At 36.8% G+C, this 25,629-nt stretch overlaps 1 protein-coding gene across 20 annotated transcripts in view; it reads right to left on the reverse strand.

Annotated features, from left to right (window-relative positions):
* The window catches only part of NRXN1 (neurexin 1), a 1,138,108-nt gene that overhangs the window by 634,622 nt on the left and 477,857 nt on the right, over positions 1-25,629 (reverse strand). For all 20 annotated transcript variants that reach the window (XM_047068175.1, XM_047068174.1, XM_047068172.1 and 17 more), the window contains one exon: positions 9,570-10,008. In XM_047068175.1, the coding sequence (XP_046924131.1) occupies positions 9,570-10,008 (439 nt within the window). The remainder of the gene's footprint in view (positions 1-9,569; positions 10,009-25,629) is intronic.

Genomic DNA, 25,629 nt, shown 5'->3' on the forward strand with positions numbered 1-25,629 from the left:
AGTTTATTTATTTTCAGTGAGAGAGACAGAGAAGGAGAGAGTGAGTGAGTGAGTGTGTGAGCAGGCAAGGGGTGGAAAGAGAGAGGAGAGAGAATACCAAGCAGGCTTAGTGCTGTCAGCACAGAGGCTCAATCTCTTGAAATATTAGATCATGACCTGAGACAAAACCAGAAGTTGGACGTTTAACTGACTGAGCCACCAGGTGCCCCTAAAAACTGTACTTGAATAATAATTACACGTTATTACTGAGTAAAACTCAGATATTTACATTATATTTTTGTTTTTTTAATATTTCTATTTCTATTATATTTCTATTTATCTCCCATTTAGCCCACACATATGCAAATGTCCTGAAGTATACACATTTCTGATAAGCGATTTGAATCCCAAATTCCTTACAGATTTTATTATTGGAATGAATCAAAGGACATTTTCACCTAAGCAAAAGACTCATCACAGAACCACTAAATTTATTTATACCAATTTAACACATACATATGACCATAGTGAAATTTTGATATTAAGGTTCCTAAGTGTCTATTTCATTACAATTGAGTTATAAAAGGGGTGGTTACCAAGAAAACATAAAATAAATACTTAAACCTTGTTTATTGATAATTAGAGGCAATTGACTAGTTGCTACAGCTGTATATATCAATAGAATAGGAGAATTTTCAAAACGCTGAGTTAGGACCACATGTAAATAAAGTTTTAAGAGAATAAAAATCTAGGTATATTATTGGTTTATCCCTCTATCTTTTTCCAGACATTACACCCATTCATGTGTTCTCTTGGAATAGCTTGATTATTCCATACGTTTCACCTTCTTTCACTATAATTACATTTAAAGTTTTTGGCAAATTAAATTTTATGTAAACATTGCTATATTTGAACTATTAAAATTGGTAGATGGAATTTGGGGACTTCTTTGGATCAGTGTTTCATGCTTCAATATTTAAGAATCCAAAGCACCTTGTTATTTTGCCTTAAGAAATACAATTTCAGCTAAGAAATAAATATATTTCTATACACTTATATGACTTTTATAATCTTAATATAGAAATCACACTAACTTATATTAATATTTAACCTGGTTGTTTTTGTTGCATATGCAAAGGGTAAGACAAAGGTGATAAATAGACAAAGTAATATTTATTTAAGAATATTCATGAAGCATTACTAATGAATTCATGCTTTATGCAAAAGTACACATTAAAGGGGAAAACTGTTGAGAACAGTTCTGAGTTTATAAAAATGGAAATCAGCTTTCCAATTTCACCTGGTATTTATAACCTATTAGTTTCCACTTTTTTTTTCCATCTAATTTTTCTTGGCTATTTCACTTCCTAAAGATTAGTTTTCAGGGTGAAAAGAAGAATGGACTGAAGGGGAGATTAAAAATAAGAAAATTTGGTTTATGCTCTAAATTACTGCAAAAGTTTAAGGGACCAGGAAATGGGAGGTAGGAAATAGTGTGCTGTAACGGAGAATGGTTTTGCCGGGTCAGAGGAAACCGACTTTCATACTCTAGCTTTTGTGTAATAGCTGGCAAGCTGGACCCATACTGGATTCACCAGGCCTCAATGTGGCTGTTATGAAAAATAACGGAGTTGACTTGGTAGTGAAAAAGGTTCCTTTTTGAATAAAATTTTCTTAAATTACTACTTAAAATAAATTTTAGTTACATACAAATTTTATTTTTCTGTAATTCTGCTTCATTTTCTCATTGCAGAAGACAATCAGATTCCACAAACTTACAAATTTACTTGTCAAATTCATATTGTATTAACAAATTCAAACTCAGTAACAAGGCACGATATAAGTAAGTGATAAAAGTAGAAGGAAACATCAATTACATGGTATGATGCAAAATGCAAACTATAGAATTCTAATAAGATTAAAAAAATGAACCATAATATTAACAATGGGAGTTTGGGATATCAGTGGATTATGAGTGAATGGTTTTCTTTCAGTTTTCTGTGTCTTTTAAAAACATAATATCATGTGTTAGGTTTATAATAGGGACTGAAATAAATTTATTTAAAAACAAAAGAAAAATACAATTTTAATATTGCTTTCTGCTTATTTCTATGTGTTTTCTGCTTACTTGGATTCAGCTGTGAGCCAGGAATTTCAAGAAAAAATAAATCTTGGAACAAAATTTAAAAGTTTGATAATATCCTGTAAGGGGAAATAATGAGGAGGAAAAGGGCACATCGTGTACTATGGACAAGTGGAAACCAACAGCCGATTAGCAAAATAACCTGTCATTATCTTTCAAAATTAAAAATGCAATTGGCCCAGTGATTCTAGTTCTTAGAATCTATCCTATAAAAATTCTGATCAATATACACAAAGGCCTAACATGAAAATTTTCTTTTTTTTTTTTTTAATTTTTTTTCAACGTTTATTTATTTTTGGGACAGAGAGAGACAGAGCATGAACGGGGGAGGGGCAGAGAGAGAGGGAGACACAGAATCCGAAACAGGCTCCAGGCTCTGAGCCATCAGCCCAGAGCCCGACGCGGGGCTCAAACTCACGGACCGCGAGATCGTGACCTGGCTGAAGTCGGACGCTCAACCGACTGCGCCACCCAGGCGCCCCGAAAATTTTCTTTTTAAATTAGTTTGAAACAGTGAAATTTTTAAAAGTAAAAAGTCAAATGTTCATCAACAAAAGAAGGACTAAGTACACACTGATATGTTCAAACTAGGATACATGATGTCACTATGAATAATGGCTCAGAAAAAGTTTTCAGTAGGCTTTTTAAGTTACCTGATAATTGATGAAGAATGGTCTTGTGTGTGTGTGTGTGTATATATATATATGTATATATATACACACACAGTTATTTTATATATGTAAATATATGTATAGCTATATTGATACAAAGGAAAAATACATGGAAATTTATCAAAATCAAATTATTTTAGTGGTTACCTATGACGGAGGGAATGAACTAGAGAGGGGGGTATGTGACATGTGAAAACTCTCACTCACTTTTTGAACTGCCTGAACATTTTCACCAATAGCATATATTTATATTTATGTTATGTACATGCCATGTGTTAAGCACATGCACATATACCAACATACATTCTCACTCATAGTAACATATGTATACACACAAATTTTTAAGATTATCCAACACAATGATGGACAGCTGTAAACATCAATCTGGTAGCATATTTTATGATTAAAATATTGAAGTTACAATATTATTGTGCAGAATTTCCACAGGTTTCTTCTCAACACCCCACAATGATTGTCACTGCTGCTGGGTGTGGTCAGGGTCCCATGGTGCAACTAACACCATAGTCCAGGGTCTGCCCTTTACACTGTTGGGCCAGGAAAGGGATTAAGTAGATTGAGACAGCAGGTTCCATCTCTCTGGGTTTGATGGATTTACCAAGCCCATAGGACTGATGTATAAAATAATCAGTCAGTAATTGTCTACAAGATATTTAATATCACAGGATATGGAATGCTACCTGTATAGCTCTGCCAATATGAGATGCCAATTTACAATCCAAATGTTTATTCATTTATTATAGAAAATTTAATCGTTATAGGAGCCTGAATATTCATATCTTTATAACCGGTCAATTATACCTGTCTACTATGATCATACTTACAATGAAGAATTATGTTTATTATATAGTAATGGCAACTAAGTATGTCATATGTAAAATATATATGCACATGTTAACAAGGACTGGAAGAATTTGTGCAACACTCAAAATATTTTGGGGGGAAATAAAATCTATGACTTCTTTTTAAATATGTTCAAAATAAAGAAATATAAGCATCAGTTTAATAAAACAATCTATTTTATGCAAAATTGGCTCCATCTAGTCATCAGGATCATCAAATAATTAATATATTATTGATAAAGTGCTTCAGTTTTACCACTGATGTGTAGTGCCTTATAGACATTTATAGAAAAAATATTATAAAATTGCTTAAAACTATTTCAGTGTTTGCGACAAGCTACTAGGTAGAGGTATGGGAGGAATGTTTACAGTCAAAGAGCAAATTTAAATCAAGACCTAAACAGAGAAATCGTCTAATGGTTGTTCAAGTAGAAATGTTTAAGTGTGGTGATTCATGAATGGTGCACACAGAAATCAGTGCTGGTAATAGATAGCTAGAAAGTGCTGTTCACATCAAACAGTGATTACTATAAACCTCTAATTATGTGCTCTGGAGAGAGCCTTGTGCCTTTCCCACTGTAATTTCTAGTTCTTAAACTGGAACTCTGTGACTTCAATTCAAATATCAATGGTTTCTTAGCTGTTAAATGTAGGCTTACCCATGAATAACCACTGATACAATCTGCTGTACTCTGCTGTATACAAGCAGAATTTGACAATAATAATGAGTTTTCTCTTTGATTTCAATGTGAAATGATGGTTTGAAAAAAAAAAAACTGGCAGTTTGCTACAAAAATGCTTGAGAGGATACCCTTGACTGAGCCAAAGAGCTTAACACAAATTTAAACAATATTCATGCCCCAAGAAAACAGTCATTAACCTCAGTCTAATTTTAGCACAATTCACACTTTAGCTAACTACCTGGACAGTTATTTTATGTTCAATTTGGGAGCAAAAGAGAGAGAAAGGGGAACTCTAGAAAGGGAAAAGGGGCTGGTAAGGAAATGTTCAGTTCTAAGTCCTACAAAGTTTGCAGAGTAATGAGCCTCTTCAATCAGATTCATTAACTCAGCAACTTAGGGGTTTTTGCTCTGTTAAGTAGTTAAGCTACCCATTGAGGATATTCCCTTTCTGCAGCACTCAAATCATACACCCTGATCCAGGAAATCATGCCTGCACTTTGTATGGTTCCTCCTTTGCCAGTCGAGTGCAGCATCTGAAAATGCCATTCATGGCTCAGCCCACTAGGTCCCACGTCACTGGTCACAGACTACGTGGGTGATGGAAGGAGTTACGGTGTGCCAGGCTGTGGCCAAAAGTAGCAGGCAAAGTGGGGGGATTAAAGTGTCTCTTTCTTTCCCATGTCACAGAATGGAAGAGGGGTCATATAGCCTAACACAATTAATGGTGCTGAAAATCAAGTTCCAGAAAGGTCTTCATCTGTAGGCAATATTTCTCATCGAACAAGGGGCTCTTATACCAACCTTTTAGTAAGCAAAGGACTGACGGGCAAATTGTCAGAAACATGGGCAGTGCTGGCGACTATCTTCCTTGTCACCGCATGCTTACTGTGGCTGCACATCCCAGTCTGTAGAAAGGAGTGAACGGCTTCCCTATGATTAATTTTCCTTCTACCTACATGTTTGCTAAATGATACAGGGTTCTCATGAATAAGTGAGGATAGCAGCTCTGTTCTCTTAAGAGCTTGTCATTTTTGTGCCAGGCTTGCCACAGCTCTCTAACAATTGTGTCACTTCCTCACTGCATTTTTTTTTTTTTTTGACAAGTGGGCTTGGAGTATGGCATTGTATTCGTAAAAAAGGGCAGTACCTGTTATCTTATATTGTGTAAACTGCTTTCAGGAAGTAATGTGAATTTCTTACAAACTTGCATTACAACTAAAAGAGAGCTATTACTTTTCAAATATAAAGATGATGCTACTTGTTTTAGAATATGAGGGGTGGTTTGGCACTGAGCCACTCACACATTTTTATTATTTTTTCTTATACCAAATATTTAGTAAACAATTACTATTGCAAAAGAAAGTACCAGGACCAGGAATAAGACATTCTCATTCATACATAAGTTTACTTTATAAAGTGTTCGGGGAATATTAAAAATTCAGTCTGTTTTAACCCTTCCTCTGACGAAGGTAACCAAGAATTACTGGCATCCAATTAATAGCCATGGCTTTATTCCTACTAACCTTATTATGATCAATGGTAGAAAGAATAATTCTCAGCCCTAAGCTCCCTCTATTTTAATAACAGAGAAAATGGCTCATTAAATATTTTTATATATTCAGCTAAAGAGTATCCCAAGCAAACTTCATCATCCATGAGTCAGAAAGTGGACCACACTGACCTCTTGTTGTAGAAGCCTTGTTTACCCACATTATATTAAGAATTAATTTTCGTATAGCCGCTGAATATAACTGGTGTGAAAAATGAATAAAATGAATTATTTCTTGAAATTGTAAGTTTATTAGTTTCAACTGAACTATAAATCTTAGTATTTCACCAACCTGACTCAGAAATATCCTTTAAGTAAAATAAAAGCTTATAGAGCTATTCACTCAATTTTTAAAAGGCTGCTTTATACCAAACCAATGCAGTGTGCAAATATAGAACTTAATTAAAATACTATATATAAAATATTAACAGCTGCAGTTATTAACATTGCATTAAACTCCCTTGAGCTAGGCCAACATAAAATGGACTCTCTTTTTTTCCACTTCAGTAAAGGGCAGAACTTGGTTTAGCGAACAAGCTTTGGTTTTTGTAGCGTTTGTCTCAATTCACTAATCTGAAATAGTAATCACATAAAAGTACTTTACCATCCAAACAACACCAAGCATACTAACTTTATCTTTCCTTTGGATTTCAACAAGAATCTGGTGTTTTATTTTCTTTCCTAATGTAAATTACACCTCTTCAGGCATGTCTCTTCCTCCCATACAGTATTGAACTTTCCAAATTAACACAAATATTCTCTGCGTTTGACCTTTCACAATGAGGGGACAAACAGGGCAGTTAATAAACCATAGGCAATTTGGAAGAATTAAAGAACTTAAACAGGAAAGAAAAAGGTAAATTTTATTTGGATTCAGGATTAATGTATTTAACTGATCCTTATTGTAATAGGTCATCCAAAGAACTTGGGAAACTAGACTACATCATCACCTAAGACTAGCATAAATTATGATTATCAAATGAATAATGACTGGATTTATTTTCCTTTAATCTTTCTTATATATGCATATATGTGTGTGTGTGTGTGTGTGTGTGTGTGTACATAGTCCTTTATATATGTAAATATTTGAGAGTAATTTAAAAATTTTATTATAGGTATATTTTAAGTCAAACTATATTATCCACAAGTTAATATTTCAAAGCACAAGATTAGTCAATGCTCCAATCCTCTTTTTAAGACTTCGGTTTGAAAGTTCCAAGTAGCCAGTCAACTGCTAACTTTGGTAGAAATAAGACAGGCTGGAGGACGTGAAAAGGAGGTACTCTATTGATGTATTTCTGTATTCCCATCAGTGTCCACTCAGCTTAAATCAGAAAAAAACAAACAGACAAAAAAAAAAAAAAAGGAATCTACTTTCTAATGGAATCAGCATAGTACAGTAGGAAAAAGAAAAAAGAGTTGTCTCCTCACAGTCATTTAAGACACTGTAGAGAAATGATAAAATGAGCACAGATAGCACAGGATGGTAACTAATCTTCCATGTGGAGGGAGACCAAATTTCCTGAGAGGGATGAATCAGAAATAGTCTCTGAGATAATTTGAGGATCAGAGCAATGGGTTCTGACCTTCTTTCAATTTTCCACCCTCACCAACACCTCCCTCTCAATTCTCATTCATTCCCTTTCTTTATTTTATTGGGTAATATAATATAATATAATATAATATATAACATATATATATTCTAGGAAGTCTGTCACATTCTTCTTGATAGATACACAGGAAAACGAGGCATGACTAAGAGTGAAACAGGACACAGTTCTGCTGCAGGGAGACTGGGAGTAATCAAGCGACAAGGAGTCTGTGAAAGGAGCACTCACCACAGGGCTGCAGCACAGCCCTCCTAAAATAGGATGGTGATCACAGATTACGAATCTGAAAGAAGCACTAAGTGTCCTCTGGACTGTGGTTCCCATACCCAGCTGATCATTAAGTTCCTTGGAAAGCTTTGCAAAAGTATAGAATCCTAGGTCCTATCACTGTTAATCCTGCTTCATTGAGTTTAGGAGTCAGTCAATACTGGGCCCTTCCCAATGTTTTATAAAGGAAGAAATTCAGTCTCACAAGAAATGCCTTCGTCAAGCTTATATTCAGTGGAAAATCCAGAGTAGATGGTATGGTATATAAGCAAACAAGGAAGTGCAGGAAGGGAAGAGAGGAGCGTTGTCTTCTTCCTCTTTTTAAACTTTTTTTTAACATTTATTTATTTTTTGAGAGACAGAGAAACACAGAGCATGAGCAGTGGAGGGGCAGAGAGAGGGGGAGTCACAGAATCTGAAGCAGGCTCCAGGCTCTGAGCTGTCAGCACAGAACCGGCCATGGGGCTTGAACCCACCAACCGTGAGATCATGACCTGAGTCCAAGTCAGATGGTTAACCGACTGAGCCACCCAGGCGCCCCGAGAGTTTCTTCTATTATAAGAAGCTTATTTGATTTGTAAGTGATAAGAACAATCAGAGCATGGGAGCATAGGGTGAAGAAAGTAAAATAAGTTGCCTAAAATAAGTTGCCTCTTCCCTTCTCCCTCTCTCTCCCCCTCTCCCTGTCTCTTTCTGAATTTCCACCAATGCTGTTTCCTCTGCCTAGGTGACCCTTGCCCTCACAAACCTAATGGTAGTCAATTCCTTAAACCTCATAATCCACTCTCCAATTTCAGAGTAAGTAAATGTTATTTCTTCAGGCCTTCCCTACAACACTCCCTCCTTTCCCCAACCACGTGTGTGTGTGTGTGTGTGTGTGTGTGTGTGTGCATGCACACCTCCCTCCCCCCAACAGGCACGTGCATACACACACACACACACACACACACGCACGCACACACACACTTCCAGGAAAAAAGTTCAGAAAAGGAAGCCAGAGGAAAGAATCCCTATTGGTTCAATTCAAACATTAGAAAGGGAAGCTATTTGGAAGTCAACAGAGTTTTGCCAGTGTTCTTGAAATCCTACTGCGTTGATTAAAGTGTTTTTGATACCACAGACCCAACTTAGACAAAAGTTAAAATAAGGACTAATGGGGCGCCTGGGTGGCTCAGTTGGTTGGGCGGCCGACTTCGGCTCAGGTCATGATCTCGCAGTCTGTGAGTTCGAGCCCCGCGTCGGGCTCTGTGCTGCCGGCTCAGAGCCTGGAGCCTGTTTCAGATTCTGTGTCTCCCTCTCTCTGACCCTCCCCCGTTCATGCTGTCTCTTTCTGTCTCAAAAAATAAATAAATGTTAAAATAAGGACTAAAAATTACACTAAGGAATTTATATGTGGATTGCTGAATTTTCTTTTTTTCATATTTTGTATTTGCCACTTCAGGCACCTCCAAACATCCAATGATATAAGCAATAACTGATAATACAGGAACCCTGAATTTTGTCATTTTCAAATTCAAGATAAAATGTCTTGCAAGATTTGGCACTTGATTATCCAATAAATGTTCATTTGAGAAGTGATTCCAGAAGCCATTTGAGCATTTGGGGTTTGATGCCCAACTGTAATGATTAATTAGCTCCTTCTGGTTCTTATATGATATGAAACAGAAATAAAAACAGAAAATTTCCTTTACCCTAAAGACAGAAATGCAGGAAATCTTAATATATCTTGGTTTTAATTCCTGGGGAGTGGCAAGGGGTAAATAGCATGTTCCAGCAGATAAACAGGTTAGAAGAAATAATAAATTACCTGACCGTCCATCTCTCTGGAAGTCCACATGATACCATTCTCCATCATTCACCTTCTTCTGTAGGGCTTTGATTTTTATTGTACCTGACCCCATGTCCAGGAGGAGGTAGAGATGGCCATCCAGCATCTCAATAGCAAAGAAGTCAACCTTTATCATCTGAGGGTGCTTGGCATCTTTTTGGTGTCTTGGCTTGCCATGGCTAAATAAGATGAGGCCATTTGGCTCTGTTGTACGGAAATCAAATGATATGGAGCCTGTTTTCTTTGCGTTCCATTTAGGCAAAGAGATGAAAGACTCTGGGGTTTCAAAGGTGATTGGGTCCAAAGTTGCAACATTCTCACATTTAAATGCTACCACTCCATGGATCTTCATCTTAGGGTCTCCTTGTTTGGCAAGACGAGATAATTCCAGTCTTACATCATTATTTTTATATACAACCTGTGGGCAGAGGATAGCAGTGAGAAACCAGGCCCATCTTTTCATATGCAGAACTTGTCTTCAGTTAAATGACTTTCAACACGTTTGTAACACATGTAACATAATGTTTAGTGCATTTTGATATATGAGCTAGCTTTCTCAGCCAAATAAAAATCAAGTATCAACTCATTAAACAGTAACCATTCCAATCTAATTTCTTTCAAATAATGTGTGTACATACACATACAAACTGGCTGCAGTTAATTCAAATAATTTGAATGGATCTGTATACAGCTTTCATTATTTCAAGCGTGTATAGAGTCAAACTTACAAGACAATGGCTTTTCTTATGATAATTCATTTATTAAATAGAAAGGTTTTTCAGTTTTCCCACCACTAAAGTATTTGAAATTACTTTGTGTAACAGTCACCTAAAATACAGGAATTCTTCTATGGTCTACATAGTCACAATGCGTATAAACTTTGTAAGATAATCACAATAAATTGAGGCAGAAAACATACTGAATTTTCTCAGAAAAATCATTAAATACAACTAAAATGCAGAAGCTCTCTTTTTCCCTGTGGCCTATATTAACAACTGTTTGAATAATGTTAGGTAACTCTGGAAATGTTATGTTTGCTCTAAATCCATTCAACCTGTATTACGTGTGTTCCATTTCACTTTAAAGTTTACAAACGTAGAGCAAAGTTTGTCCTAACTCTCATTTCCCAAGGCACTTCATCTCAATGGGCTGGGTGGTTCTTTCTGACTGCTTGCTGATAGTTCTCATGGCTTTTTGGACTCCAAATGGTACACTGGACAAATCCACTGGTAGGATTCACAGTATCAGGTATCTGCTATCACATCACCTTAACAAACTCGAAGCCATTCTGACATTAAGATAAAGAGAGATCCATACCCTTTCTCTATCAAATGCATACTAAGCATAATTACATTTCCAAAATACACATCACACTGACTTAAGAGTAAATTAGCCATCTATGTCCAGTTAACTATCTAAATTATTTTAAGAAGCCATTCAAGAATTCATAGCAGCCAATACAGACAAGTTCTAAATTCATTTATATTTATATAATAGAAAAAATAAGACAGCCTGTGTCTGATTAGTGCTGTAAAGTTAACAGGTCAATATAGTAAACCTGTGGCAAAACTAAACTGAGCCAATGGTTAGTGTCGTTAATGAATTTCCTGATATAGTGTGTTAATGGATACTTTATTTTTCAGAGTAAGAGTGTAGGCCTTGGTATGAGACTCTCTGAGTTCAAATGCTAGCTCCAGCATTACCTAACTGCATGATCTCCCCAAGCCTTACTTTTCTCCCTTTTAGGGAGATAGCATCTTACAGGATGATTGTAATGGTTAAAGAAGAAAATGTATGCAAGTGAGAGAATCTACATAAAGGCAATCATCCAATGCCAGGCACATTGTAAGATTTCAATAAATATCAACTACATCAAACTGCATGATAATAAATACCATCATCTTGTAGACACAGAAATAATGGTGGTAAATTAATCTATTATAAGGAAATGTTTAGAAATTAAGCACATACTTGGGACGCTTGGGTGGCTCAGTGGGTTAAGCATCTGACTCTTGATTTCTGCTCAGGTTTGTGAGTTCGAGCCCCACATTGGGCTCTGACAGGTGGAGCCTGCTTGGGACTCTCTCTCTGCCTCTCCCCCGACCCTCTCAAATAAACTTAGAATGAAAAAGAAATTTGGCACAAACATATAATTGGTATTTTATACCTGATTGGTGCCTACCAAATAAGCCGCATCTTTCCAATGCTAGTCCCATTTCGGTGTACCTTTATCTTGAAGGAGGATTATTATAAAGAATAACATACCAAATTATTCTTTGAGAAAATATGTATAACTGTTCAATAAGTGTAGATTGACAACAAAAGAAGAGAAAATGGACTTAAGCAATAACAAAAAGGAATTAGATTAATTCTTCAGTATACTTTCTTGAAGAGAGAAAGAGCTATTAAGCCTTGGGAAAGTTGATTCAAGATTGTCTTTCTTTGGGGATCTTTAGAAGTGGAGAAAATGGTTTCCATGGATGACAGTCCCAAGTTTTATAACCTCTCACCATGACTTTCAAGCTATCCAAGCCTGTATTTTTTTCACGTTTCCTGGTGATTTATATTTTATTATCTGGAGATTCCCTTAACAAAGGTAGTGATCAGGAACGAGTATAATATTTCCTGACCCAATTGATGCAGATGATAAGGTTGACCTATGCTAACACATTGCCCGTGAAATAGAACCACTGCCACAGAGTTGGGTGTTTCTGACGTGAGTAAGTAGGTATATGAATGCATATACTGCCTCAAGAGTCCAAAATCAGCTACCAAAAACTGAAGGATGTGGGGTTGGGGCAATTCTAGCTACAGATTTCAGCAACTGATTTACAATCTCATGAGTGAATTGGATACCCCGGGGAAAGGGAGGTTCGAGAAGATGGAGAAGAAAGGCAGGGATTCCCATGATCATATAACTTAGGGTTAGCCATGCACACACACACACACCTCCTCCAACTCCTCCCTACCCCACCAAAAAGATGATGGATCTCCACCACAATCTATGCTTTGTGCAGACAGGGTCCTTGCTCACCATAGCCAAGCACCAAGATTAGTACCTGGCACAAAGTAGACACTCAATAGTTTCTAAGAATTGAATAAAATTCTTCCTTCACTTTTTAAACTTAGTCCCAGATTATAGACTATCATTAACAATACTTAAAAATGCAGTTAAGTAAAGCAGAATATGGTATTGCAGACCAGTCTCACACACTCGCTGCTATTTTGAGCTTATTTCTCCAGAAAATGTGGAAACTTCTGTGCATGTTCACTTATAAATGGTAAGCTGGTTTATGTATTGGAAAACTTCACCTTCAAACTCATATTGTAGGGTTTAAATTACTTTTTGAATGAAAAACACCCGAGTTAAAATTCTCCAGAGGTAGAATCATTTTCCTGGAAGAAGTATCTTGAGGAGAAGCAAAATGATGTTTTCTTTTTTTTTTTCCCCTTCCTATTTTGTATTCTTTGAAAGGCAACTCCAGAAGACAGAAAAGCAATTTTGGATAGGCAGGCTGATAGCTCTCAAAACTACACTGCTCCTTCATCTGACCCAGATTCCGTAATCACCCTACTTTTTGAAAGTTAGGCTTACTCTTAAAATGACCTGAATGTAGTTCAATTATAATAATAAGTAGACTGCAAGCACTCCAAATTTTCCAAAAATTCATGTGTAAGCTATTTTTTGCTTCTTTCTGAGATAATATGGCTCTCAATAATTTATAATTATTCATATATCTTTTTAATTTATGTCAAAAGTTGTAATTTATTTAATAGTTACAACTTTCAAAAAATATCTATATACTCTAACGTCCTGACAATTAGATGATATTATTGCACATTCATTTGGATCAGTTCATAAAATCAAGATTTCTTTGGGGATATTGATTTTTCTTTTTTTTTTTTTCTTTTTGAAAAGTAATTCAAAATGTTGCATTTCATTTCTCTGCTTCATGGGCTCATATCATAAATCCCACAGGGATAAAAACATAAGAAACACTAGGTTTTTTGTTATTTATTTATTTATTTAGCTGCCATATAATTTCCACATTTTGATATGATGACCTTTTCCTTTCAACATTTGTTAAAATTTTAAAAATGTCCCTCACACTTAAATATGCAAAAATAGGAGCAATATGTTCGTATTTTTATATCACTAGTTTTGGATTTTGAGGTAAGCTGTCACTGAGTATTTTATTTGATCTTGATATCAATCTTTTTTAAAAAGGGAAATAAATAGGCTAAAAAATAAAAAAAAATATTAGTAAGTTTGAGAGTCTGGGTATAGACTTGGCTTAATCACAAAGCTAGTATCTAAGTTCAGTTGCCTATCCTCTCTATCTCTCAGTTTCTTAATTTTATATATAAAACATATATATCTGAAAAGGAAAAAAACATGTCATGTCTATAAATCCTTGAGCCTCCACCCCCCCACCCCCGCCACCCCCTGTCAATCTATGTGATTTGGGACAAAGGTAAAAGATGTTCTATTGTTCCTTCTCTTTTTCTAGCCTTTTTCCAGTTGTGGTTTTGATGTCAGGATATTGCTCTCTAATCGGGGATATACTGAGACATTAACCCGTTAGGTAAAGGGAATATACACCTACATCTTTAGGTACACAGACACACATCAAGCATCATATGTATCTAAGGTTTGTACAGATGGTCCTGGAGAACTAGTGGCTGATAGATAAGGCCCTTCCACAGGAAGTGGCAGTGTGTGAAATAAGCAGATCAGTAGGAAAACATTTGCTACTCACACAATGACTTTTTGTTGTTACAAATAAACGTTTCAGCTTAGAAATTTTCATGAGGCTCTTGAATTAATTAACATGCACTGATCAAGGCAGTTCGTGTCTTAACTATGAGAGTATACATACAGGGTGATGAAATGGGTACCGAGCTTAAAATCAAGGAGTGATGCAGGGATGTAGACTCAGTTGTGACCTCCCTGAGAACTTGAATGGCTTATTCTAATCTGAGCTTGGATTCTCTTCCATTCTTGAGAACAGTAACAAAGAAGGGCCAAGAATTTGGTTCTCACGATTTCCAAGAGAACTGCAGCTCACCCACTTGCAATCCTGTGACCTTGCACAAGTCCTTCAATCCCACAGAGACTCAGTTTAATCTGTAAAATGGAATAATCATATCTACCACATTAGGGTCATTGTAAAAAATAAATTATATTTCAATGCAAGTGCTAAAAACAGGGCCTGGCACAGAGTAAGTGCCCAAGTGACTATCAGCTGGCTGCTCTTGTTCATGTTGTTATTATCATAAATACCAATATTATTATTCTGAGAGCGAATGAACGGAGCTGTAACAAAGGTAACAGCTAACAGGGCACATAGTAGCTGACTGCTGTTTTCAAGTAATTAACAGGACTGCAACCAGAAGGATCAAAGAGATCAAAGCAGACTGGGGCTTCTTTTTGTATCCTGATACTTATATTGCAGTTTGAAGGCTTGGTCTATAGATAAGGTTTCTTAGCTAGAAAAATACATAGGAAGCTAGGGAGCCTGGGGCTTTTATTTTCACTCCTGAGAGAACTTCTGTGGCATCTGATATCAACAAAAAACACCACCGTCACCACAACAAGAATCAGTTAAGATTTATTGAGTACTTATCTTCTGTCAGACCCTGTCATAAGAAATTTATACGTATAATGTGTTTACTCCTCACAAGCATCCTAAGAAATAGAAAACATTATCCTATTTTATCAATAAATATATGGAGGCACAGAACTCGCTGAACGTCTTTTATCATGCTCATGCCAAATACTGTGAAAAGCTAACGATGTTAACTTCAAACTCTGTGTTTGTCTCGCAGGAAATTTCATTTACAGTTTTCACTTGTAATTCCACTTATGGTTTTTGATAGCAGTTGCTAAGCAGGAGATTCACAATCAAACAGCGATTTGCCACCATGCAAAAGGATGATCTTGCTATGAGTTACATGACAGTGTCTTTCCTTCCATTTGTCCTCATTAAAATATCTCTAAAAATTTTGTTAACCTTTTTATTTATTTTTGAAACAGAGAGAGACAGAGCATGAGCCAGGGAGGGGCAGAGAGAGGGAGACACAGAATCGGAAACAGGCTCCAGGCTCTGAGCCATCAGCCCAGAGCCCGACGCGGGGCTCAAACTTGTCAACCATGAGATCATGACCTGAGCCAAAATCGGACACTTAACCGACTGAGACACCCAGGCGCCCCTAAAATATCTCCAAATGAATCAAAGATCACAACTGAGCAAGAGTGTGTTTTTGTGTGGCTATTGACTAAAATGTCTCTTCAGGGGCGCCTGGGTGGCTTGGTCGGTTAATCGTCCGACTTCGGCTCAGGTCATGATCTCACGGTCCGTGACTTCGAGCCCCATGTCGGGCTCTGTGCTGACAGCTCAGAGCCTGGAGCCTGTTTCAGATTCTGTGTCTCACTCTCTCTCTGCTCCTCCCCTGTTCATGCTCTGTCTCTCTCTGTCTCAAAAATAAATAAACGTTAAAAAATATTAAAAAAAAAGAAAATAAAATGTCTCTTCAAATCCAGTTTAAGTAATGGGGCTTACTTCTGTTTCTAGAACTATAGTGTAGTTTTTCAACAGGTATGCCTTTTTGGATATATATAATACTAGGATATATATAATAAAATATTAGAATTAAAGTATGAGAATAAACCAGTTTATTTTCTCACAAATGTTTGATATTGGTATATTTATCAGTAATGTGTGAACTATATGTGAACACACACACACACAGCTTATACATTACCTAATATAAACGCACTTATATGTAATATGTCAGACTAATATTAATGTCCAGAAAAATATACATATATATTAGAATATATAGTACATCTCTAGATAGATAAGTAGATAACACATACATATATCATATACACACCAAAATGTTAATATACATACACTAATAGCATATAATTCCAAAAATTAGAGAGTTCTTGGCTAAAACACACAGATGGTCTTACTCATTTGGAATAAAAAAATGTCTTGGCCTAAAAGCAAATATCAGCATTTATAAGCTTGGCTTACTCCAAAGGAAAGGCTGCAGCCAAAAGAAAAAAAAAACAGATTTATTTTATTATTAAAGAAAGTAGAAAATTAAACAGATTTTCTCCAATGTTCCTGCCACCATGAAGACACAATTGTAAGAGCGGAGTAGAGGCAAAGTGGTCACTTTTTTTAGAAAAAATCACTGCACTCATTATTGTCCTTTTACCCAAGATCAAGTTTCCTATGCTGTTCACTTTCTTACACTGAGAGCCTAGCACAGAACGTGCTTGGAATAAAAAGATGAAGAAAAAAAAAAACAAAACAGTTTGTTGAACTTAACTGACTAAGGGACTAATAGGATTTTAGCTTTTCTGAGAATGTCCCACCACAGAAGTGTCCATTTATAATGTGAATATGCGCAGTTGAGGCAGCTGTGGGTCCAGCTGCAGGGCGTGAGTCAGAGAAGAGGTAGCAGACAAGAAATGCACACGCCCTGTTCAGAGTAGCCCAATATCACTTTAAAAACAATACCAAGAGGGGCACCTGGGTGGCTCAGTCGGTTAAGTGTCTGTCTTCAGTTCAAGTCATGATCTCACAGCTCATGAGTTCAAGCCCCGCATCAGGCTCTGTGCTGACAGCTCAGAGCCTGGAGCCTGCTTCAGATTCTGTGTCTCCCTCTCTCTCTGCCCTTTCCCTGCAAGCATTCTGTTCTCTCTCTCTCTCAAAAATACATAAACAATAAAAAAAAGTTTTAAACAATACTTAGCGTTCAGGAAATTTGATTTAAAAGAGTTACATAAGGAATTTTGAAAGATAAGAAAGTTCTCATTTGGGGGTGGGGAGGGCAGAGTTGGTGTTTTCCCCCCATAATCTAATCCTATTCAGAGATTATGTGCAGATAAAATTTTCAACTAAATTGAAATTTTCCCCCTACCTAAATAAATAAACTAATTGGGGAATGTAAAAACAGATGACGATAACATCATTTCTCAATAAAGGCATGTGACTCATTAATTTCAAACCAAAAATTAGTTGAAAGTTGGAAAGGACTAAAAATAACAATATTTTATTTAAGCAATGTAGAGAAAGAAATCTTTTTGCTTAGTTTCAATTAAACATGATCAACTACATCTGATTCATGAAAAGAAGCTTTGAAAAGCAAAAGAAAATACCCTCTTGCTTTCCCCTTCCTTTATTCTATCCTTGGTGAACTGCCTAAAGTTATTTAGACAACCTTGGGCACCATCTGTACAAGTTAGCCATGGGAGCAAAAGACTGTGTTGTCCCGGGGTTAACAGCTCTATTTAATGAAGCTTTCAGTGGCATATGGGTGTGTGGCAAAAGAACTTGAGTTCTACTAAATAGGAATGTCTCTTTTTCTCCCATTAAAGATTTAGTAATTCAGCAATGCCTTTGGGGGAAAAAAATTGGAAAAATGAACCACTATTTCAATTACATGAGAGCTGAGATGCCAAGTTAAAAAGTAAAAGCTGAAAACTAGATCAATCCTCCTATTTTCAGATGAGGAAACTGAGGTTCTTCAGATAAGCTAAGGGACCGTGTCTCAGTTGGCAGCAAGCTCTGATCATGAACAAGTATCGAGGAATTCAGTGTTTTGTTCCTTTTTGACTGTGTTAAAAAACAAACAAATGGAACGATGGGCCGTCTCTACCAGAGGCATCGGATATGAGAGGCCCTTGAGCAATTACAAATGAAGAGCTGCCGTCTTTTCCGCAACATGGCATAAAGGGAACTGTAACGGATTTAAAGGCAATTCTATCTAAAACTGTGATAGCTTCGCAATAAGCTGACACTCAAATATAAAAATAAAAGTCCTGAGGGGAAAAATTCTTACAGTTATTTCCCCTACTAATGGCGTTTTAAAAGACACTGGAAAAGTTAACTAGAAACAATAAACTTGCAATGTTTACTGCTATTTTGCAACCAAGTGACGAAGATATTTTCAGCATCAGCCTTTCATAATCTTGCAGAATGTAACATCATAAATGAGGGTTTAAAGCTTCTATTCCAAACTGGCAGGCACTGTTGATAAGGACAATGCATGCCACTTTATCCCAAAACTTTTTTTTTTTAATTTTTTTTTCAACGTTTTTTTTTTTTTATTTATTTTTGGGACAGAGAGAGACAGAGCATGAATGGGGGAGGGGCAGAGAGAGAGGGAGACACAGAATCGGAAACATGCTCCAGGCTCTGAGCCATCAGCCCAGAGCCCGACGCGGGGCTCGAACTCACGGACCGCGAGATCGTGACCTGGCTGAAGTCGGACGCTTAACCAACTGCGCCACCCAGGCGCCCCAATCCCAAAACTTTTTAAAGCCTCTGCTAGCCTCAATGAAGGAAAAGAGGCCACTTTATTGTTTTTTTTTTAAGGGAACCTATATTCCCATGAACCAAGGATGATTATCTTTTAACTGATAATAACAAAAATAGTGGCATTGGCATCAAATGTTATGTCCGGATTAACTTAACCAATTCATGTTCTTTTGCATCCCTAGCATGAGCATTCATGTTCTTTTGCATGAGCTCAGCAAAGCTTTCTCATTATCTAATTTCATATTTTTCTAAAGGGGTAGCTATTAGTATATAATATACCATCCAGTACATGTATGTTTATGGTAAGGATGGATATATGTATATATTTAAAATACCATATACGATACAGTTGGTCCTTTTTACTTTGATTTACCATAACATGCTGTATGCTATTTTAGATATGCCAAAGTTCTAACATTCGATTCTACTGTTGCTTTTTTTTTTTTATTTCGAGACAGAGAGAGTGGGGAGGGACGAGATGGGCAGAGAGGAAGAGAGAGAGAGAGAGAGAGAGAGAGAGAGAGAGAGAGAATCCCAAGCAGGCTTCATGCTCAGCATGGAACCCAAAGTGGGGCTTGATCCTGTGACTCGGATCAGGATGACCAGAGCCAAAATCAAGAGTCTGTATGCTCAACTGACTGAGCCACCCAGGCGCCCCAGATTCTACTATTACTTTTTGATTGTGTTCGTTACTTTTTGGATTAGGAAGTCCTCCCCAAGAGAGATTTGATAAACATATTATTACATACAATATTTGCTACTTAATTTTATATGTGCTTGTGAGGGTGTATAACTTTTTAATCTTTTTGAAAGTATTTTTCTTCTTTTTTGAGATGAAGATCCAAATTGAGTCCCCCTGCCCAGATAGTTAACTTATTTAAGCCAGCACATTTCTTGAATAATTTCTCTTTTTCTTTGATTTGTAAGACCTACCACATTTTTAAATTCTTAGATATACTGTACAAGGTTCTGTTCCTGAGCATTCTATTGTTCATTTTCTTTCTTTCTTTCTTTCTTTCTTTCTTTCTTTCTTTCTTTCTTTCTTTTCTTTCTTTCTTTCTTTCTTTCTTTCTTTCTTTCTCTTCCTTCCTTCCTTCCTTCCTTCCTTCCTTCCTTCCTTCCTTCCTTTCTTATCAATCTCCACTTCATTTAATTATCATGTCTTTATAGTGTGTTCTAATATATGTTAGGTCTGTCCTACTAAGCCATTTACATTAATTATTCTAATGACATTTATATATCATATCATATAGTTTTGTTTCCTGTATAGATAAGATAAATATATAGAGCAGAACTATTGTAGTTGCTCTGATTTAGCTTTCCAAAATATAGACCGCTAAAGCTGGTGGCAAATTATTCATTCAAACTCACTTAAAGAGACTTCTGAATAGCAAAAGGAAATTACATCTTGCTTAGAATTACATTCCTATTATTATAATTATTTGTAAAGTTATCATCCATAAGTGATTATAATAATTTCGATTTTCACACATCAGAGAATCTGGCCCAAGAAAAGCATATTATTTATTAGTTGGAAGATAGATATAAAATTGTAGAGAAAAATAAAATCAGGGAAAAATGCAACTATAAACACACTAATTCCAATTCAATAATCACAAGGCCTGATGGAGTTTCTTGCAGTAAAATGCCAGGAGTGGGTGGCCAGTCCATTGGAGAGATTTGGAGGACAGGCTACATGACTCTCAGCACAGGAGAAAGCAAAGTGTGGTCCACTTTATTATGGCTCTCTTCAACAGGCCAGGCCACTTGCCTGAGGACACACAGCTAGTGTCAGGCTAATAAGTAGTGGACAAGACAGAATCTGAATGCCTGTCTCCAGACTGGGAAATAAACTGTATAACTTGTTTGTTTTCTTTCCATAGGGCTGTTTTTATGATAATTAAGTTTCCTGCAGCAATAAAAGACATACAACTCTATTAAACCTTATTGACTTGAGATTTCAAGATCTGATTATCAAATTGTTTATCAGTCCCCTCTCTTGCCCTGGCTGGCCGGCCTTTCCTTCTTAATCACACGACTCCCTGAGCACCCACAAAGGAAACAAGGGAAGCTGATATTTAAGACAGCCAATGCTGCTGTTTTTCACACTCACAATAAAACTATTTTTCAAACTAGACTTGTTACTAAGAAGTTGTGTATAAATATGCCCTGTAATTTTAATATTATCTGAAGGCAATGCTTTGTATGATACATACATATAGATGTGAATACAGATTCAAACAGCCTTAGGTTTGAATTCCTGCTCTGATACTTAACTACACTGCCCTGGGGAAGTTCTCTAGTTTCTCTGAAGTAGTTTCTCCCCTTTTTCAAATGAGGTTAACATTTATGTTATAGTATTATTTAAGCAATACAGTACTAGGTGCTTGGTCTTGGGCACTGAGTAAAGAGTAGCTGTTATTGTTATTATTATGATCTTAAATGTATAAGACAGGAATGCTGGTCATTTAAATAAATAAGTGGCTGCTTCTCTAAAAGCATACTTTGAAGTAATTAATCACCCTCAAATCCTCATGTTTACCTGATTGCTTCCCAAATTTCATAACTTGGTGTCTTATCTCCATGAACTTTACATTTTGAAAGATTTAGTCTACTAAACAAAAAGTATTCATTAAGGAATACTTTGTAATTTTCAATTCAGCAAAGGAATAATGAGATGGCCTCTAATCACACTGAGTTGATAGAACTACGGCCTGATGCAAATAGCTGTTTTATTTAGATTGCATTAAGAGTGGGTCAGTATGTATCCTTTCCTAGATTTGTTGAAATACTGGGAGTGCACAACTCTTCTTCATTTCTAATTTCAAAGACCCCCCCAAAAGCATAGAACCTCCAGGTTGTGAACTGTTACTATTCAATTATGGCTGCTCGGCACTGGGGTATTTCTTCTTAATGCATTCTTTAATTATTTCCTTTGGAAGGTCCCTAGTGCTTCAAATGTCAGATGGGTTGTGCCTTTTGCCAAGGGTTGCTTAGTTAACTGTTTATTTAATGAATGGGGTTTTATGTGCGGTTGAATTTCTCATGGCACACGTTAGGAGATTCTTGGCAGAATTTAAATTGGAGAACTGAGAAACATATTGGCTCTACGGAAGTTCAATCAGCTCCCAGGCAGGAGCAGGGTCTTTGCCAAGGAAAATTCACTAAAATAAAAAATGCAAAGACCAAACTCACACACGATGCAAGGAAAACTGACTGTGGTGTCTAGGATTAAACGAATGCTGGATCCAGGTATCTCAGGTGGCCTGCGAATGGAACTGAAGAGAATGCTGGACAATTTCAGTTGAGAAATAGGAATGAAATCCCTTTCCTTATTTTTTTTTTATGTTTATTTATTTGGAGGAGGGGGCAGAGAGGGAGGGAGGGAGAGAGAGAAAATTCCAAGCAGGCTCTATACTGTCAGCACAGAGCCCAATGCTGGGCTCAAACTCATGAATGGTGACATCATGGCCTGAGCTGAAATCAAGAGTTCGACACTCAACCAACTGAGCCATTCAGGGGCTTTGGAGGATGACAATATGCTTAAATTTCTTAATTGCTTGGGATACTCAATTAGCTGCTAAGAAAAAGATCATGGAGTCTTATGTAATTTCTTGTGTTTCTTCCTTATAGAGATGAGTCTAAATCTATTTTTATGTTATGGAAAGATATGATCAGTTTATTCATTTCAAGTAAGAAAGAGTAATTTTTTTTTAATGCTGCAGCAGCAGTGACTAAATATCCTAGACCAAATATCCAGATGGCTATATTTTTTAAATGGATTGGCCAGGAACTTAGATATTGTATAAGCATCAGTTACCAGGTGTGCTTCCTTTGAGGACTGGGAAGAAAAAAAATGCTCTGAAAAGTTATGTAGGCTTCGAAAAGTCCCAAATCTGTTAAAACATTTTTTTGGTTATTTTATATCATTATTATTATCATTATTATCTTTTTTTTTTTTTACCCAGGAGTACTACAAAATAAGTACTACTCAGAGGATCAGAGATTTTTTTTAAATTAAACACAAGTTTGGGGCTCCTGGGAGACTCAGTTGGTTAAGCGTCCGACTTTGGCTCAGGTCATGATCTCGCAGTTCATGGGTTTGAGCCTCGCGAAGGGTTCTGTGCTGACAGCTGGGAGCCTGGAGCCTGTATTGGATTCTGTGTCTCCTTCTCTCTCTGTTCCTCCCCTGCTCATGCTCTGTCTCTCTCTCAAAAATAAATGAACATTAAATTTTTTTAAAAAACATTAAACACAAGTTTGAGAAAATAAAGATAAGGATGTATCCTTCAGTAATGTAGGATGGGCAGCATGAGCCTACTTGCTGTTGCCAGGTGACTATCCAGTCTTGTATGGAAGGAAGGCCTGCTGCAGTCATCTCCTCCAGGTATCACTGTCATCAACTCCTTCCTGCAGCTCTGTACGCTCTGCCAGCTCATGTACCACCCCCTTTCCCTCTCTGGAAGAGCAATTTCCAGAATTAGCCTAGTTCTCACTCTCTACTGGCTTACTGGAGGCTGCCTGAATCTTGGGTGATCAGAGGCCTGGCTGGCTCCCTAGGTTCCTATCTGTTTGGGTCATTTTCTTGCATATTAAGACACTGGGCTCAACAGCACATAAATGCTAATCTGATGATAGGCTGGCCACCCCTCAGGTGGCTAAATGGACACAAGTGTTCTCTTCTTTAGGCCTAATGGCTTGGCTGTCAGTATCCTGCTCAGGACTAAACCACTACCCTATCAGGCGGTTCACTGGGTTTGTCCATCTATACCCACTTGCTCCTAATCATCCTTGATTAGCAAGTATGTTGCCTGATATATATTAGTATGAATTGTAATAGCACCAGTAACCAACCATTAAGCACCTTCTATGTGCCCCATGCATTTTTAGCTACATTACATATATGCTCCTATTTCTCATAACTTTTACCTCCATGCCAAGGTTCAGAGAATTTAAGTATCTTGTCTAAATTGTATAGCTAATAGATGACAGAAAAGTAATCCCACTCAACATTTATCTGATTACAAACTCATAGATGTGTTTTTTGGTTAATGCTCGTCATCATCTCATGGGATACTGACTGAGTTTCTGTTTACTTAGCCAGCATGGGTCCTGGGAATAATTCTACAACCTCGTCATCAATAAGTGAAAGCACACATTTAAGCCCTTCCTATTCTTCCATGATATGGCTCCTTTGACTAGTTGTGATTCTCTTAAGACTACTGGTTAAAAAAAAAAATCCCCTTAGGTTCCATCCTATTCTCTTTATCCCTTGATTTCAGGATAACTGTTGTTCCCATGGATTTCCTATGATACTCTGATATGGTCTCACATTTATTTTGTGCTCATTTCATTCTTAAGACCAAATTACCCAGCCATGTTATCAAGTAAATACAAAACTTGTTTTGAATTTTAAGGATTGCTTATACTAAGGTTCTCTAATTACTATGTAAGTGGAAAATAAAAAAATGAGAATTAGCATTAATAGGAATGACATTTTAAGGGTCAGTTTCCAGGGGGTCTAGATTTACATTTGGCTGCTGTAGTCTCCTTGAGTCAACACAGACTCGATATATATATATATATATTTTTTTTTTCATTACAATAGATGAAGTCCAGTATAGCAGGGCCAGGACTAGGATAACATGGGTGAAGTGACTGAGGTACTCACCTGAGATGCAAAATATAGGGAAGGAGTGGAGAATGCTAAAAACTCAGTACTCAAGAAAAATAATATCTCAGTGTGTTTTTTAAATCAATGCAAAAAATCCTATGATGAACAAAATATCAAAATTTTAAGTAAAGACAGAATCAGTATTACTGATTGTTACCTTGGTCTCAGTCTCCTATATGGCCTTGTACTGCACTGCAATACATTATTTTTCTAGGATTAAAGAGCCCAAATTGACTTATTGAAAATCAATTTATTGGAACAAGTGCCAGTAACTAGAAGTATTTGGGGTGGGGGTGGGGGTGGGGTGGGGAAGGAAAGCCATCATTAGAGATAATTAAAATTATAACTAGAATATACTCAATTTTTAAGGTGTACTAGTCATTAATAAAACCACTTTTACTCAAAGGATACTGATAGCAAACAGTTACAGAGTACTTATTTAGACACTGTTTTAAGCACTCTACCCACTTAATCCTCAGGAAAACCTGTGGAGGTAGCAGAACATGCCCAGTGCTGCAGAATTCCCAGTGGCACATTCAGTAGACTACAGTGTCTGTGAAACACAGTGACTCTGGAAGTAAGTGGCTGAATCAAGTTTCAAATCCAGGCAGTCTGAATCCAAGGTCTTTGCTCCTAAGAATATTATAGAACCAAGCCCCTCAAAGACCATACAATCTTGCTTATTTCTACCTCAACCTTTTTTCCCCACACAATCCTAAAAGACAGTTAACTTTGACAATAATAATTAGCCCACGGATAAAGATCTTGGCATGAGCTTTTACAGAAACTAGTAAAAATTTCATACCTATATCAAATTCGGTGACTTTCCATTGAAATCACCATGAAAGTCAATCATATTGACTTGATGGGGCACCTGGGTGGCTTAGTTGGCTAAGTCTCTGACTTTGGCTCAGGCCATGATCTCACGGTTTGTGAGTTTGAGCCCCTTGTGGGGTTCTGTGCTGACAGTTCAGAGCCCAGAGCCTGCTTCCGATTCTGTGTCTCCTTCACTCTCTGACTCTCCCAT

This window comes from Lynx rufus, unplaced genomic scaffold (genome assembly GCF_022079265.1).
Source record: "Lynx rufus isolate CCGP_SWC_20201006 ecotype Redwood Valley unplaced genomic scaffold, mLynRuf1.p SCAF_8, whole genome shotgun sequence".
Taxonomy (NCBI): domain Eukaryota; kingdom Metazoa; phylum Chordata; class Mammalia; order Carnivora; family Felidae; genus Lynx; species Lynx rufus.